Source organism: Panthera leo, chromosome B1, assembly GCF_018350215.1.
Source record: "Panthera leo isolate Ple1 chromosome B1, P.leo_Ple1_pat1.1, whole genome shotgun sequence".
Lineage (NCBI taxonomy): Eukaryota > Metazoa > Chordata > Mammalia > Carnivora > Felidae > Panthera > Panthera leo.
Genome location: NC_056682.1, coordinates 96,529,829 through 96,548,190, shown reverse-complemented (window position 1 = coordinate 96,548,190; position 18,362 = coordinate 96,529,829). Strand labels below are relative to the sequence as shown.

Here is an 18,362-nt window from a genome sequence, read left to right as displayed (position 1 = left end):
TTCTTCTACAGAAAATAACTTTCCGGGCACCTAGGTGGCTCAGTCAGTTAAGCATCCGACACTTGATTTTGGCTCAGGTCATGATCTCACAGCTCACGCTTATGAGCTCAGCATCAGCTCGATGCTGAGCGTGGAGCCTGCTTGGGATTCTCTCTATCCTCTCTGTTCCTCTCCCCTGCTTGTGCTCTCTCTCTCAAAATAAATAAACATTAAAAAAAAAAAAAAAAGAAAATTACTTTCCCTCATCAATATTTGATTACCCTGAAGTTTAGATACAGGAAAGGTAGAATAGATGCTGGAGTCTTTTATTTTCTGGTTTTCAGAATGAAGCTGCCAAGGCAACCTCCAAAGGTGACCAATGGGTTTCTTATTTTTAATATCATTTTGAACTCATAGATTTTCACATATTTGTTGTGTTTAAATCAACTGCAGATATTATTCAATTCTTTAATTGTCCCATTTGGGGCCAGTAGTAGTCTCTTTATTTGACTCCCGTGTCCTTTTGGCAAGACTAACATAGTTTTGATAACCCTCTTGCTTTCTGGCATAAGATGTCTTAGGCTCATTTTGTCCCACACCTGGAATCAACCATTTCTATGAGGAGCACGAGTTTCTTTTTAGAGACCATGTTAACCCAATTGCCTTCCCATTTCTCTTAAAAGCCCAAAATACCTATCATGGTATAGTACCATGCTTCCTAACATTGGTATATCACAGATGGGTTATATTCATAAGTGGAAAATTGATCTCTTCAGAGCTCTGAGTTGATTGTAGGGCCTGTGTTATCTGAAGAAACTGGGTGTAAGCAACTTGATCTATTTTTCACAGTGGTGCATACAATATTTTCTGTGATTGCAATGATGTGAAAATAGTTGGGAGGTGTAGGTGTAATGAATAAACATATATATTTGTCAGCTCAACAGACCTTTCTTTGGTCAACCTCCTCTTCTCCATCCAGGTCTAAGTCTATTTTAGTCTATGTAATCAAGATGAGCCTGACAGGGCTCTTCCCCTCCTTCCTCATCCATACAGATAATTGCATTTCCAGAAAGGATACATGCATGATCCAGGCCTGGGCTAGTAGAGGATTCCACTCTGCCCATCTGGTCAGTTCAGGGATGGGTATGTAAGCTAAAGTTGGTTACTTAGAGCCTTTTCTGATACTTCTGCCCAAACCATTTTTCTCTGGAATTGTGAGTTACAAAGATCTTGCAAGCTTGGAGCTGCCAGTGGCCATCTTGCCACAAAATGGAGAGAACCTGAAAGTCAAGCAGAGGCATGTAGAACTAAAAGAAAAAGACACAGTCCTAATGACATTCTTTGGACTCCTAACTCAAACCATGCCTAAAGTTAAAATACCTCTTACTTACCACTGGAGGACACCCTACTGCCTGAGGTCTACACGGCTTTGCATTGTCCCTCTATACCCTCAACTAATAGGACTCTTTTTCTCAGTCCTTTCCTAGCCACCTTAGACCTACTTGTAGTTCCATGAAAGCCCCAAGATCTTACCACCTTCAGCCTGAAATGCACTTGTCCCACTCTTCACCAGTCCAAATCATTCTCTCCACCAGCCTTAGTTAGTCATTACATCCTTAGCAAAACAGTCCCTGACTTTCCTGTTCAGGTCAGATCCCCTGTTAGTCATCCTCACAGCTGGCTATGCTTCTCTCTCATTGTCCTCCCCTTAAGCATAATCATTTGTGTAATCACAAATGATTAATTTCTAATGTTCCTGCCAATATGGACATTCCATGAGGGTAGCAACTCTGTATACTTTGTTCATTGCTTTATTCCCAACAATGACATGGTGATTTGTACATAGTAGGTACCCTTTGAATATATATTGAAAGTATGAATAAATAATTTTAAGGCTTAAGGTACATATACATAATAATTGTTTATTAAAAATGTACATTCACAATGTTAAAATACATTAAATTACAAAAAAGTTTGCAGTAGTCAAAAATGGCACCTAAAATATCCTCTCACAATAAATTACTCTTGAGCAGATGCAGATAAGTAGTTTATCCTCCCCAAAACAAAAATCACATACGGATTTATTTCACTTTATGCAAGATAACTGGAGGAGTTTAAGTGTAGGCAAGTTTAGCAAGGTAACATGGAGATGCTTTGTGAAGCTATAAATCCCTTCAAATATACAAATCATTTTCTTATTAAGTTTAGGTTTTCAAAAACGTTATCTTTTCTGAAATGCATACTATTTTTCAGTTTTTCATACTTTAAGGTCTCCTATCATCCTTTGCAGTTTATACTCCACTTGTCCCACTCAAGAACTCAGTTAGTGATTTTTTCCTCAAACTTTACCTCCCTGCTCTCTCCTCCACCCCATGTCACTTCCTTATCTTCTTTTGTGCCAAGATGTGTGCTGGTATAATCCCCCAGAAAAGAAAGCATTCTTAATAAAGGAAAGGTGTTAGTTGTTGTTGCAAGGTTATAGTTTATATGAATCTTATTCAATATTATAAGTCTTTGGAAATTGGGAAACTTCTCTGTCATACTTTCTTGCATAGAAACAGTCCATTATTGTAGGATAACAGCCCCAGTCATTGGGCTTCAATTATGTTTCTCAAATATTTCTGCTAATAGGAGTCATTGGTATGCATAACTTGATTTACTCTAAAATAAGCAATTAACTGCTCTTAAAATTTTCTGGGTTATTTCCTATACAATAAAAAATTTAGAGGTTCAGTGTGTGGACTCTAAAGACAGACTGTTACTGAGACAAATCTTTTCTCTGTGCCTCTGTTCCTTTATCTGTAAAATGGTGTCATAACAGCACCTTTGCTTTATAAGACTGCTATGAAAATGTACATTATACATTACGTGCAATATGAAAAGAACTCTATAAATGTTTGCTATTATTTTCATCATTACCATTGTTGCTATTACTATCTAAACCAAGGGTGGAGTTTACTCTTTTAAGATTAGAGCCCCAAAAATGTAAGACTGAGGAAGGAGCTGCAGAACATCAGGGAAAAGAGATCCCAGAACTTGACCAAATAGCCAGAAACCTGGCTATGGCTCTGATAAGTCTAACTGAAGCAGAGTCTCACTATGGGGGGTGGAAAAGAGTAAAAACAATCTCTAAAATTTAACCATGGGATGATTTCTGTCAGATTAAGCTTTCTATTAGGGCTGAAGAAGTTGGATTTAAGAGTACAGCAAATTTCAGGGCACCTGGGTGGCTCAGTCGGTTAAGTGTCTGACTTCAGCTCAGGTCATGATCTCATGGTTTGTGGGTTCAAGCCCTGCATTGGGCTCTGTGCTGACAGCTTGGAGCCTGCTTCCAATTCTGAGTATCCCTCTCTCTCTGCCCCTCCCTTGCTTGTGCTCTGTCTCTATCTCTCAAAAATAAACATTTAATAAAAAAATTAACATGAATTCCTAAATAAAAATAGGGTTATTAAAAAAAAAAAGAGTACAGCTAACTTCAATAGCAAAAAAAGCCAGTCTGATTTAAAAATGTTCAGAGGAGGGGCACCTGGCTGGCTCAGTCAGTAGAGCATGTAATTCTTGATCTCAGTTCAAGCCCTACATTGGGGGTAGAGCTTACTTAAAAAAAAAAAAATTTTTTTTTAAGGTCTGAATGGATATTTTTCCAAAGGGCATACATATGGTATAAGAAAGCAGGTTCATAAAAGGATGCTCCACATCACTAATCCACAGGGAAATGCAAATGAAAACCACAATAAGATGTCATCACCTCACACTAGTTAAAATGGCTGTTATCAAAGAAGACAAGAAATAACAAGTGAGAATGTGGAGAAAAGGGAACCCTTGTGTCCTGTTTGTGGGAATGTAAACTGGTGCAGTCACTGTGGAAAACAGAATGGAGGTTCCTCAAAAAATAAGAACTACCAAAAGATGTAGCCATCCCTCTTATGGGTATATATCCAAAGGAGATGAAGGCAGAATTTTAAAGAGATATGTGCACTCCCATGTTCATTGCAGCATTATTCACAAATGCCATGATATGGAAACAACACAGATGTCTATCAGTGGATGAATAAAGACGTGTGTATGTGTTGGAATATTATTCAGCCATGAGAAATAAGGAGATCCTGCCATTTGTGAAAACGTGGGTGGACCTTGAGGGCATTATGCTAAGTGAAAGAAGTCAGACAGAGAGGGACAATACTATCTGATATTACTTGTATGTGAAATCTAAAAGAACTTAACTGTTAGAAGCAGAGAGTGGGATGGTGGTTGACAGGGGTTAAGGGGTGGAGGAAATGGGATGTTGGTCAGAGAACAAACTTCCTGTGATAAGATGACTAAATTCTGGGGATCTGTTGTACAGCATGGTGATCACAAGTAATAATACTGTATTATATACTTAAAAGTCGCAAAGAGAGTAGATCTTAAATGTTCTCAACACAAAAAAAAAGAAATGATAATTATGTGATAGGATGGAGGTGTTGGCTAGTGCTATGGTGGTAATCATTTTGCTATATATAAGTTTATCAAATCATCACATTGTACACTTTAAACTTACACAATAAAGCTGTAAAAACAAACAAACAAAAGATCCAGAGAGAAGATATCCATTTACAAGTCAAGGAGTGACTTCAGAACAAACTAACTAACCCTGCTGACAATCTTGGTCTTAGACTTCTAGCCTCCAGAACTGTGAGAAATAAATTTCTGTTTTTCAAGCCAAAAAAAAAAAAAAAAAGAAAAGAAAAGAAAGAAAGAGAGAAAGTAAAAGGGAAAAAAAACCCCACAAGAATACAAGAAACATAGTGTAAAGTGCAGATTATAGTGTTTACTTGTTTGCTTTCAGATTTGAAAATAGAATTTACAGTAGGAAACATTTGGAAAAATATTTAGAAATATTTTTGCATTTTTTGGTAATATTGATTATCCACATACATAATTCTATACTAGTTCCTTTTATCAGCATTCAATTTATGTAGAGGTAGAAATGTACACATAGAGAGTATGATTTAGCCAACTTCAAGTAAACTCAGTAAACTGTTAGATTAAAGCAATTTTACCTAAAATATTTATTAGCCTAATTAGATTGGGGCTGTCATGGCCTATCCAAATTTAAAATTCTGCAGTTCTGAATAGCTACTTAGACATTGTTTGGGAACTGCTGTGTCTTCCCTGTCACTACTGAGAAATGGGAAAAGTAAATAAATTAAATAATTTAATTAAATAATTAAAGTAATAGTTTTTCTCCAGAATTTAAGGGAGTTGAAAAATGTCAGTAATTTTAATAAACAGTTTGCTATTCAGTATATGTATACAGTAACATACCTGGCTTATGTTTCTAAAGTGAATTATTTATTAGTACTTGAAAGAAAAAAATAATTAGTCCTACCAAAGGTAGTGAAATCCATCTTGATCTCTTAATCTTCTTTACTGCTCAAATATTAGAATTATTTGTACTTTCTCCTATTAGGGAACTAAAATAGGACAGAAGGTATAGAATTAAAAATAATGCTTTATAGAAGGTAAGGTAGGATGGTAGGCATGGTAAATGGAAAAGTTAAGAGTCATGATTTTCATTTCATAAGGAAATTCGATAATAGAAGCTGCATTTTTTAAATAAATAAAAAGTAGTTATCTTCAAACATAGGTACCTCTATTTAGGTAGATAATTTCTATAATTTCATTTTTTTTTGTTATTGGTAATTCATAAAGAACTCTCCTTATGGCTTCCCTGCATAAATACTTTCTCATTATTTTAATGACACCTCTGCAGTTTGAATTAAGAGCACAACTTCATATTTATAAACCACTGTCCACTCATGAGTTCATGTAACCGCTAAAGAGGTGTTATATGAAGAATACTTTTTGAAATACAGAAATTATGAACCAGAGTGTTTTTATATTATATTACTGTTCGTATTTACATGTAGAATTCCCTATATTAATCAATATATGTTCTTGTTATTCAAAATACATAATATTTGCAGCCTGACTTTTGGAAATTGACTCATAGCAACTGTCTTACAGAGCCCTGGAAGAAGAAATCCCATATAAGTACTTTCCATCATAGAGTTAGTTAGGTTACTCTTGAATCCTTCCATGCCTCACAGAAAAAGGAACAAGTCTTCTGTAAACCACACCCAGGAGCATGATGGTAAGCACCACTATTCCACACACAAGGCTGAATGCCCATCGTGGACCCCAGGAAGTGTACACTTGGCTGATGAACACGGGTCCAAGAATCCGTGCTGCACTTCCAGAAGCTGTTAACCAGCCCATGTACACACCCTGTGGTGGAGAGAGAGAAAAGCAGACTGATATTTAGGTTTAGTCATTTTAAAAATAAGGGTGAAAGTACTATTACCAAATTATGACAAACTCACAAAAATCACTTTCTCCATCTTTTATTTTTAAATTAAATATAAAATGTCTCTCTATAAATACAGCAAATAATGAACAGTATACTTACTTGATTAGTCAGTTTAAGAAAAATAAAAGTCAGTTTAAGAAAAATATAAACATACAAACAATGTCCAATGTCTACTGAAGCCATGGAAACAATAAAATTTTTTAAATCTACCCTTTATGGCTAACATTTATTTTGTACTTACTATATTCCCAACACTGTGCTGGGTACTTTACATATATTGTTTCCAATATACACAAATTTCTGCAACTGTTATTACCCTCATTCAACAAACGTGAAAGCTGAAGCTTAGAAAATTCGAGTAATTGTCCAAAATATTTTGAAGGTTTGTTTGGCTGAATCCACTATACCACTTTCCACTATACCATAATGTCACTCTTCCAACTACTATACTCCAAACTATAACCAATACAATCTATCCAAGAATGTACAGTGCAGTAACACTTTTAATATCTCCAAATTGAAAACAGCCTAACCGTCAATCAATGGTGGATTAAGTAAATATATTACAGTGTATTTAATGAATAGAATGCTAATCAGTTGCTTAAAAGAATAAGGTCCTATATAGAGTAAGATATTATAATGAGAACATCTATATGCACTAACAAGGAAAGAAGACTATGGCTATTAAGTAAAACACTACAAGATGCAAAAAAATATTACGTACATGAGAGAAAATATATTGTTTTATTTTTTTAATTTTTTAATTTTAATTAAAAAAATTTTTTTAATGTTTATTTATTTTTGAGAGAGAGAGAAAGAGAGACAGAGCATGAGGGGGGAGGAGCAGAGTGAGAGGAAGACACAGAATCCAAAGCAGGGTCCAGGCTCTGAGCTGTCAGCACAGAGCCCAATGCAGGGCTCAAGCCCACGAACCGTGAGATCATGACCTGAGCCGAAGTCAGACAATTCTTTTTTTTTTTTTTAAAGGCATGAGTGCGTTCTAGGGGCGTCTGGGTGGCTCAGTTGGTTAAGCGTCTGACTCTTGATTTCGGCTCAGGTCATGATTTCACGTGAGCCCCACGTGGGGCTTCGAGCTAACAGCACAGAGCCTGCTTAGGATTATCTGTTTTTTTCTCTCTGCCCCTCCCCAGCTTGCTCTCTGTCTCTCTTTCTCTCAAAAAAAAATAAAGTTAAAAAAAATTTTTTTAAGGCATGAGTGCATCCTAAAATTTGTATGGAACCAGAAAATACTCCCAAATAGCCAAAATAATGATGAAAAAGAAAAGCAAAGTGGGAGGCATCACAATTCTAGTCTTCATGTATGTATTACAAAGCTGTAATCATCAAGATAATATGGTACTAGCACAAAAACAGACACATAGATCAATGGAACAGAATAGAGAATCCAGAAATGGACCCACCACTATATGGTCAACTAATCTTTGACAGAGCAGGAAAGAATATCCAATGGAAAAGAAGACAGTCTCTTCAATAAATGGTGTTGAGAAAACTGGATGGTGACATGCAGACAAATGAAATTGGACCACGTTCTTAAACCATACATGAAAATAAATTCAAAATGGATGAAAGAACCTAAATGTGAGACAGGAAGCCACCAAAATCCTAGAGGAGAACACAGCAGCAATCTCTTTGACACCGGCCATAGCAACTTCTTACTAGACACATATCCAGAGGCAAGGGAAGCAAAAGCAAAAATGAACTATCTGGCACTTCATCAAGAGAAAAAACTTCTGCACAGCAAAGGAAACAATCAGCAAAACTAAAAGGCAACCAATAGAATGGGAGAAGATATTTGCAAATGACATATTGGATAAAGGGTTAGTATCCCAAATCAATAAAGAACTTATCAAACTCAACACCCCAAAACCAAATAACCCAGCAAAAAAAACAGCAGAAGACATGAACAGGCATTTCTCCAAAGAAGATGTACAAATGGCTAATAGATACATGAAAAGATGCTCAATGTCACTCATCATCACAGAAATACAAATCAAAACCATAATGAGATACCACCTCACACCTGTCAGAATGGCTAAAATTAACAACTCGGGCAACAACAGATGCTGGCGAGGATGTGGAGAAAGGGGAACCCTCTCACAGTGTTGGTGGGAATGCAAACTGGTGCAACCACTTTGGAGAACAGTATGAAGGTTCCTCAAAAAGTTAAAAATAGAACACCCTATACCCAGCAATTGTGCTACTAGGTATTTATCAAAAGGATACAAAAATGTTGATTTGAAGGGGCAGGTGCACCTCAGTGTTTATAGCAGCACTATCAACAATAGCCAAATTATGGAAAGACCCCAAATATCTGTGACTCATGAATGGATAACGAAGATGTGGCATATATATATACAATGGAATAGTACTCAGCCATCAAAAAGAATGAAATCTTGCCATTTGCAACAATATGGATGGAACTAGAGTGTATTATGTGACGTGAAATAAGTCAGAGAAAGACAAATACTTATGATTTCACTCATATGTGGAATTTAAGAAACAAGACAGATGAGGGGCGCCTGATTGGCTTAGTCGATTAAGCATCCAACTCTTGATTTTGCCTCAGGTCATGATCTCACAGTTCATGAGATCGAACTCTACATCGTGCTCCGTGCTGACAGCACAAAGTCTGCTTGGGATTTTCTCTCTTCCTCTCTCTCTGCTCCTCCCCTGCCCTCTCTCTCTAAAATAAATAAATAAACTTACAAAAACAAAACAAAAAAGATGAATATTGGGGAAGGGAAAATAAAATAAGATAAAAACAGAGAGGTAGGTAAACCATAAGAGACTCTTTAACTGTAGAGAACAAACTGAGGGTTGCTGGAGGGGAGGTGGGTGGGTAGGAATGGGCTAAATGGGTGTAATGGGCATTAAGGAGGGCACTTGTGATGAGCCTGAGTATTATATGTAAGTGATGAATCACTAAATTCTACTCCTGAAACCAATACTACACTATATGTTAACTAACTTGAATTTAAATAAAAACTTAGAAGAAAAAAATAATAATTAAATAAATACTTGTAATATACAAAAAACATTTTCATAATTTTAGCTCACTAATTGTATCATTGATACTTAACACTCATTTATAAATAACTAAATACTACATACTAATAAATATCTTCCAATTAAAAAAAAAAAGGCATGGGTCTGCATATGCTTGAATAGGTATAGAAAGATGTCTTGAGGCATAAAAATGAAGTGAACAGGGGTTGACTTTAGTGTGTTGAGGCTAAGGGGAGTCTTCATTTTCTGCTATACACATTTCAAACTATTTGAATTTTTTACAACTATCATACATTGCTTTTGTTATGTGCTTTTATTCTTGGTTTTGAAAATACAATTTTATGGATTAAAAGACTCAGAAAGTACCAAATGTCTTACCTACTATATACCTTAAAAACACAGTATTAAAAATTTTCTTTTCTCTTTGTCTTATTTCAATAGAAATACTAATTTCTGCCCTGAAAATGTAACATTATCAGTGCAATTTTTATTTTATTTTATTGTTTAAAAAAAATTTTTTTAATGTTTATTTTTTAAGGAGAGACAGATAGATCATGAGTGGGGGAGGGTCAGAGAGTGAGAAAGACACAGAATCCAAAGCAGGCTCCATACTGCAAACTGTCAAGCACAGAGCCGGATATAGGGCTCAAACTCACAAGCTTTGAGGTTATGACCTGAGACGAAATCAGACGCATAACTGACTGAGCCACCCAGGCACCCCTATCAGTGTAATTTTTAAAGAGGAAAGTAGTATTTTCATTTTGTGACCATTTAAATAACTTGTACTAAAAAGAAGGGTTACGTGTAAACCCCGAAAATAACCTAAATGTACTATATTTGGAAAATGAATAAATGATGGTACATAAATAAAATGGAATACAATGTATTCCATGGAATAAATGTATCCCATGTATTTAAAAATAAAAAATTTAAAAAATTAAAAAAATAAAATTAAATGTCATGGGAGAATATTTACAATATATTGTTATATTTTTTAAAAAGCAGACTATAAAATAGTAACAATGATATAATCCTGTTTTTGTGTTAAACACCCACAGACATAGATAAAAGACTGGAAGTATAATTTCCCCAAAATTAATTGTCTCTGATAGTTTTCTCCATTTGGACTCTATATTTTTTCTAATTTTTATATAATGGATATGAAAATTCTTATAATAAAAATGAATTTTAAATTATACATAGCTGCTATACATGTTTAAGACTGCTGTGCTTTCATCTCTTAGTAATTGTCTCTAGGACCAGATGAAATTAAGCCTAGATCCACATTTGTCTATCAATTTTGGCTTCCTAACTTTTGCCTAGTTTAAGGATGAGTTTCAGAAATTTATGCTTCAGATATTTTTTCCTCTGAAATGATTTTGAGCTCACAATCTTGAATTCAAAACATTTTTGAGCTCTAACTTAGAGTACTCGTTGTTAAATTTCAACATACTAAGTCCTAGAAGTACTTTATAAAAGTTGGTTGTTTTTTTTTTTTTTAATTTAAGGTGCTGAATATGATAAAAACCCACCAACTCAGCTTGTGTAAAAACAGAGAATGGTAGCAAAAAATGTACCTACAAGTATATTTCATGTGATTGCAGTATCAGGATAACTTGCTCACCTGAGGTTTTGGTCCCAGAACTTTTGAATACAACGTATAGGACGTAACATTGCAGGTTGGATAGCCTACTCCAATTAGCGTAGCTGCTGTGAGGAACTGAGCCAGATGGATCATGGGAGTGTAGAAGCACCAGGCTTGTTCAATTGGGCAACCAGTGGGTCCTTCGTTGTGATCTTCTCTTGGAGACTTCCAAAGAGTAATAATAATTTCCCCAAATGTGGTATTAGGGATTGAATTATTATGTAACTCTGTAAAAACAAAATTAGTACAGTGTATTACTTACTAATTTTAAATGAATAACAGGGGCTAACATTATAGAAATAAGTATAGCTATACCTTCCCACTGTATTTTGGGAAACTGATTTCCCCAAGGTAACAAGATAAAGAAGCCAACCCATACAACGATGAGTCCTCCCAGAAGAATAGCACGGTCACCAATCCTGTTAAAGAACAGAAACTCTGTAATTTAAAAACAAAACATTATTACATAGTTTCATTACTTTTATATTTTATAAACTATGCTATAATATCTTGATGCTTTTAGTCATATACCAACTAATATGAATGCTAATATAATTTTCCACTAAAAGGAACCAGTTGATTTCAGATCTTGGACAGAAAACGTATAAGATGAGCCTGGATAGTTTTTTCATACCAAAGAACACAGAAGCTATCAGTGGCTACTAGGTACTCTTGGTACTTGGATAAAGGTACTCTGAGCCAATTTGAAGACACTGGCCAAAACACAACAGTGCGAACAACAGAACAAATAGTAATGACAATGGATTAAAACACATGTTATAATCTATGAATTCATATTATATTAAAACAAAATGCTCTTGGTTACTTTTAGAGTATGTTTTAAATAAACTCATTATTTTAAAACTCAGTTAATAAAAGGAAACAATCATCTTGTCTTTCCTGTACAAACTGTACCTCAAGATAACCAAATAATTGGTGATAAGAAGGTTCTCTTCATAGAAAGTATTCCAAAAAATTATATAAAGACATGATAGAATTAAAATATCAACATTTTTCAATTATCTATTAATATATTAATGAACCTAGAAATGGCCAATGGTCACTAACATTATAAAAAGAGATAAACAAAATATATTTCTCCTGATATAAGCACATATTACCACCTACAAAGTATATTCTTGACAAAAAATTGAACTCAAATTTCATCAAGGTTCTAGATACAAGTACCAATTTTTCAGAAATATAGTAAACACAGGAAAATGTTAACAACAATGACAACACCACCACCACCATAAGAATTCAATCAGTGAGCTCTAAAATGTGAGAAACTATAAAGCATACATCCTGGTTTCTTGAAAACCTATAGATTAAAAGACTTAATTAAGAGCCTCGGAGAGCCTGGGTGGCTCAGTCGGTTAAGCACTTGGCTCAGGTCATGATCTCGTGGTTTGTGGGTTTGAGCCCTGTGTTGGGCTCTGTGCTGACAGAGCCTGGAGCCTGCTTCAGATTGTGTCTCCCTCTCTCTCTCTGTCCTTCCCCTGCTCATGCTCTGTGTCTCTCTCTCAAAAATAAAAAGAAACATTAAAAAAAAAAAAAAAAGAAACTTAAGAGCCTGAGTCAAGTAAGCTGTGAAACAAAATAAAAAAATATGAAACAAAACAAAGTAAATTTAAAAAACATTTAAACCAGTGGAGAAAACTTGAATACTGCCTGGATATTTGATGATATTTAGAAATCACTGTTAACATTTTTAGATGTGATAATGTTGTCATCATGAACTTTTAGAGATACATACTGAAATATTTATGGAAGATATGAAATGATATCTGGGACAGGCTTCAAAATAATCTAGGTATAGGGGATAGGGAGTGTGGAGTGGGTAGAACTATATAAATGAATCACAATTATTCAAGGATTGGTAATCATTGAAGCTGGGTAATGGATATTAGAAATTCACTACATGATGCTATCTATACCTTTGTATATGTTAGAAATTTTCCATAATAAAAAATGAAATTTACAAACAAGACCAACGACTTCCTAAAACAAAATAAACAAACAAACCCAAACACCTCACATCACCTTCAGGATACCTAGGATTCACATCTTTCCAACCTGATCTTTTCCCATTGTCATTTCTTTCCTGCTCTGGCCAAACTTGCCTTCCTGCTTTTTCCTTAAACACACAAAGCTCAGTCTTCTGGAAGAAGAGAGTTCCAGACCCCCTGCATGACTGTTTTCTGACTTTGTTGAGGTCTCTGATTGGATGTAACTTCTTCAAACATGCCTTCCTAGAGCAGTCAGTCGAAATAACACTGCCACTCTCTCTCCCAACCCTGCTCTTGCTACTCTTTATTCTCTTCCTCTGCTCCATTCTTCTTCACAGTATTTACCATTACCTGACTTCATATTTTTGTTTATTGGTTTTCCCACCCAATAGAACATAAGCTCTCTGAAGGTATGGAATTGGACAATCTGTAAGAATACCTATTTCTATAGCAAGATGTAATGCATTTACTGTTATTTAATTTTGAATATAAATCTATGTCTATGTCTATATCTGTATCTTGTCCCTGCTTCTTGGCTTTATACACACAGGAATCTTCATAGTACCCCCCCCCGCCCCATTGCACATAACCTGACACACTGAATCAAGATGTGTTAATTGATTTTAGAATGTTATAAAATTCTAAAGTATCATTAAAATATTTTAAGAATTAAATTGTTAGGATTGCTTAAATTCATCAACGAATGTCTCATCTCGGACAACATGAATGAATTTAATTTTATACAAGCACTTCCCCCAAAGCGTGTTTTTCACGGTTGTAGCTTTACAAAATGCTTCTTTAAAATAATGGTCTATATGGGACGCCTGGGTGGCTTAGTCGGTTGGGCGTCCAACTTCGGCTCAGGTCATGATCTCATGGTTCGTGGGTTCGAGCCCCGCATCAGGCTCTGTGCTGACAGCTCAGAGCCTGGAGCCTGCTTCAGATTCTGTGTCTCCCTCTCTCTCTGACCCTCCCCCATTCATGCTCTGTCTCTCTCTGTCTCAAAAATAAATAAACATTAAAAAAAAAATTTAAAAAAAAATAATGGTCTATAGTCAAAGCTACAAACAACTTTGTACAATAACTATATTATGCTACATAAGATATTTGTCATTATGATAATATATATAAGTACTGAAGATTTGGAAGTTTTAGATAAAGAAGTTTGGCAATTTTAAGCACAATTTTCCAGACTTAACCACTAAATCCTTTCTGTTGCATAACATACATATACACACATATAATACACATAAACATATACATATACATATATACACATACATATATATACAGCAGAACAAAGTTTTATAAAATACACTTTTAGAAATACTTTAAATAAAACATAGTATACAAAAGATACATTAGAAGACAATTCACTTGGTAAAATATCTTGCTTTACCAAAGAATATACCATATGGTATAGAAATATGTGTTTCCTTAATAAACTTTAAATCTGTTTGCAAACACTCAAGCACTAAAACTAATATATAATGAGAGAAAAGCTTTATTATTTTATTTTACTAACATATTTGTTTATATTATTAGCTTTCAATGGAGAGATAACATTTGTTTACATTGTTAGCTTCTCAATGGGAGATCAGGTCGGAAAGATGTGAAGGCTTGTAGGCATTCTGAAGGTGATGTGAGGTGTTGGATTCATTCCATGTTTCCCTTTTTAAAAAAAGACTTTTTTAAAAGCGTATTTTAAAATTGAGTGAAACAAAACCAAAGACACATAACTTACTTCTTGGAAAGTAATTTAACCCCCATGAAAATAAGAATTGCCTCAACTCCAAGAGCAGCAAGTATTATTCCATCATATAATACAGCTTGTTCTCGAGTCCAGGCATACATATCCATTGTTAATGGAGTAACGATGCTAAGAAAAACAAATTATTGTTATTTATTTAAATCACAGTCATTATAAAAGTGAAATAGAAGCTTTAATAATGATACTGACACATTCAAGAATTTGCATCTCTTTTAGCAAAGATACCAGCTCTCTCTATAAAAATTTTTTAACACATTTAGTTGTTACATGCACAAACTACTAAGTTTGACTGTATTTTTATTTACTAATATTTATTTTAATTATATAAGTAACATATCCATATTGCAGAAAGTCTAAAAGACAGGAAAAGAAATAAACCAACCATAATTCCTACCCTTCTAACTAACTAATCATGGTTAAATTTGGTTTAAAGTGGTTTCTTTTTTATTTCATCAAAATAAGTAATAATATAATAGTAGTAATGTTACTATTATTAGGTTATTAGAAACTTGTTGGACTTTTTCTCTTCCTTAGTCTCTTTTATCACTATCTTTGAATGTATATATCTCTCTTCCTACCTCTGAATGTTGCTCTTCCTTTATTTGACTATCTGTCTCCTTCCTTGCCAAGCTTCGTTTCCTATTTTGTATCTCCTCTGTTAACTGGATGCAAAATGGAATTGAAATATATTTAAAATATTCATTCTTTAAAAACAAAAGAACACCACCATTTAAAATTTTTATATCAGAACAGCTGATGTGGAAAATGGTTTGGTGAATTCTAAATATCTTAAACATAGAATTACTATATCATCCAGCAAATCCACTTCTGGGTGTACAACCAAAAGAACTAAAAGCAGAGACTTAAACAGATACTTGTACACCAACATTCATCACAGTATCATAGCATTATTCACAATAGCCCACAGGTGGAAATAACTCAAATGTCCATCAATAGATGAATGAATAAATGAAATTGGTATATATGGACTATGGAATATTTTTTAGCCATTAAAAGGTATGAAATTCAGATACATGCTATAACAGGAATGAACATTTAAAAACATCATGCTAAGTGAAATAAGCGAGGCACAAAGGACAAAAGGAAATGTGTTGTATGATTCCATTTATATAGGTACCTAGATTGGAAAAAGTAGAATAAAGGCTCCCAGGAGCTGGGTGAGGGGGAATGGGGACTTACTGCTTAATGGGTATAGAGCTTCTGTTTGGAATCATGAAAAGATTCTGGAAATGGATAGGGGTTATGGTTGTACAACATTTGTGAATACACTCAATGCCACTGAATTGTATGATTAAAAATAGTTAAAATGATGTATTTTATGTTATGCACATTTTCCCACAATTTTTAAAAATGCCCCCAAAATCAAATGAACTGAAACTTTCACATATCTCAAAAATTTTAAAAATAAAAATAAACTAAAAAAAATAAAAATCAAGCAAATCTATATGTATTGGCATAAAAATGTTACAACGTATTGACAAAAGAATAAACCAAATTTTCAAATGATAATGTCACATAGTCTATGTTGATTTAATAGACACACACACATAATAGCACATATGAGTACTTACACATGTAAGTACAACTAGTACTTACAGTTGTATAGAAAAAATATTTCAAAAATTACACAATGATGTATTAGCAGTGGTTACTCCCAGGGAAAGGAATGGATATGGAAATACAGTTGCAGTGTTTAGCATATTTACACCAAGAATATATTATTTTTATAACATAATGGAAAGGCATTTTAAAAATAAAAAAGCCATATGATAACTAAAGATCAACAAAGCTTACACAAGGCAGAGATTTTGTAATATATCATACTAGTTTTTTTTTCAGGATTAGGATCAGATGTTAAATAGAGTTAACACTGCCAGGCTGAGCTCCATATACATAGAGAGTTATATAGCTTAAAGTTAATTTACTCATGGCACTAAAGTTTTATAACTATATTTATCATAAAATTCCAAGAAAGGGAGGAAAGATAAAGTAATATTATAGACAGAGAATTAACTATATTCAGGTTAAAAGCATAAAATTTATGTATACTTTTTATATCATGACAAAACGTATGCCTTCCATAAAGTTTCTGAGAATATCGATAAGCCTATTAATATTGCATTAAGAAATACAGATGATTTACATAATATGATATAAATGAAGACAGAATAAAACTTACGTTTCAAAAAGGGCAAAGATAAATAGAACCACAAAAAACAGAACATTGGTGGCCAAAACAGCAACTTGATCAATATCTCCTTGGGGAAACTGAACTTCATCTGTACTTGCTATAATAAACAGGAGAAAAATTGTATTACTTAAACATCTAATTTTTCTTATGACACTAAAATAATGTAGAAACTATATGTAGCAAATTCTGTGACTAAATATTTAAAATCACTTTTAGGCTTCTAAGTGGTTTAAAAGTAACAATTTATACCATAGAAGTAATTTTTAAATGGCTTAAAATTTTTTTTTCTTAATTTTTATTTATTTTTGAGAGAGACAGAGCACAAGAAGGGGAGGGGCAGAGAGAGAGGGAGACACAGAATCTGAAGCAGGGTCCAGGCTCTGAGCTGTCAACACAGAACAGACACAGGGCTGAACCCATGGACCGCAAGATCATGACCTGAGCCAAAGTCAGACGCTTAATAGACTGAGCCACCCAGGCGCGCCAAAATGGCTTTTAAAAATAACGTGAATTTTCTTCCCAGGAGATATACTTCAATTCTGTTATCTATAGGAAATACTCAGATTTTCTATTTGCTGTCTCTTGATCCAAAATAGGAATATATTTTATAAAATTCTATAAAATGAGCTCATTCTAAATATATTTGCTTTAAATTTCTACTGCAAGTTTTTTTTTCTATTTTACCTAAATCTTAAATTTATGAGGATTTTTTCATAGTTTATTAAATCAGCTAGTTCTGTGATTCACTTCAGTGGATATGTATTTTGAATTTCAATGTTATGTGAAATTAGTATGAGTAAATATCCTTATACGTTATTACCACAGTTTTTAAAAAATCCTTATATTATCATGTATATTTTTGCAAGGAAATATATTTTGTAAATTACCACCAAGATTTGATGGTGCTTTTATAAATTAGGAGGAAGTGAGTGTATTGACTTATCTTAAACTATGTATTAAGCTACATACTCAATATTAGTTATTCCTTATATAACTGAGAAGTGTGAAGCGAAATACACCTACTTATATACATTTGTCATGCTATTTTACAATTTACCTACTTATTCAGAGTAAACCAAACAAGTAATTCAATAATGTTTTCATTTTATGCTATCTTTAAGTGTGTATGTAACACCAGCAGGGGGCATGGGGCTACTTTCCCAAGATACAGTAAGTTTCTATAATTTTTCTCATAATAGCGTTTCCCTTTATATCTCAGGATTCCTGACAAGGAGTTCCTCCTCCAATAATAAATGAGACTTGGAAATAGTCTGCTATATCTGGGGACAATTAAGCACCCTGAACACTCAACAAAGAGTTATGACCTCCCTTTCTAATGGCACAAAGAAAACTGGTCACCTTTGTCC

General features: G+C 34.0%; 1 protein-coding gene across 3 annotated transcripts in view; it reads right to left on the bottom strand.

Annotated features, from left to right (window-relative positions):
* The window catches only part of MFSD8 (major facilitator superfamily domain containing 8), a 69,999-nt gene that overhangs the window by 18,602 nt on the left and 33,035 nt on the right, over positions 1-18,362 (bottom strand). For 2 of the 3 annotated variants that reach the window (XM_042935535.1, XM_042935534.1), the window contains 6 exons: positions 16,984-17,092; positions 14,757-14,891; positions 11,319-11,422; positions 10,983-11,230; positions 6,024-6,249; positions 5,351-5,435 (listed from right to left, as the gene is read on the bottom strand). In XM_042935535.1, coding sequence (XP_042791469.1) covers positions 6,043-6,249; positions 10,983-11,230; positions 11,319-11,422; positions 14,757-14,891; positions 16,984-17,092 — 803 coding nt within the window. In that variant the 3' untranslated portion in view covers positions 5,351-5,435; positions 6,024-6,042. Of the gene's footprint in view, positions 1-5,350; positions 5,436-6,023; positions 6,250-10,982; positions 11,231-11,318; positions 11,423-14,756; positions 14,892-16,983; positions 17,093-18,362 lie in introns of those variants that run through there. The other variant, XR_006201722.1, reaches the window with a different exon arrangement.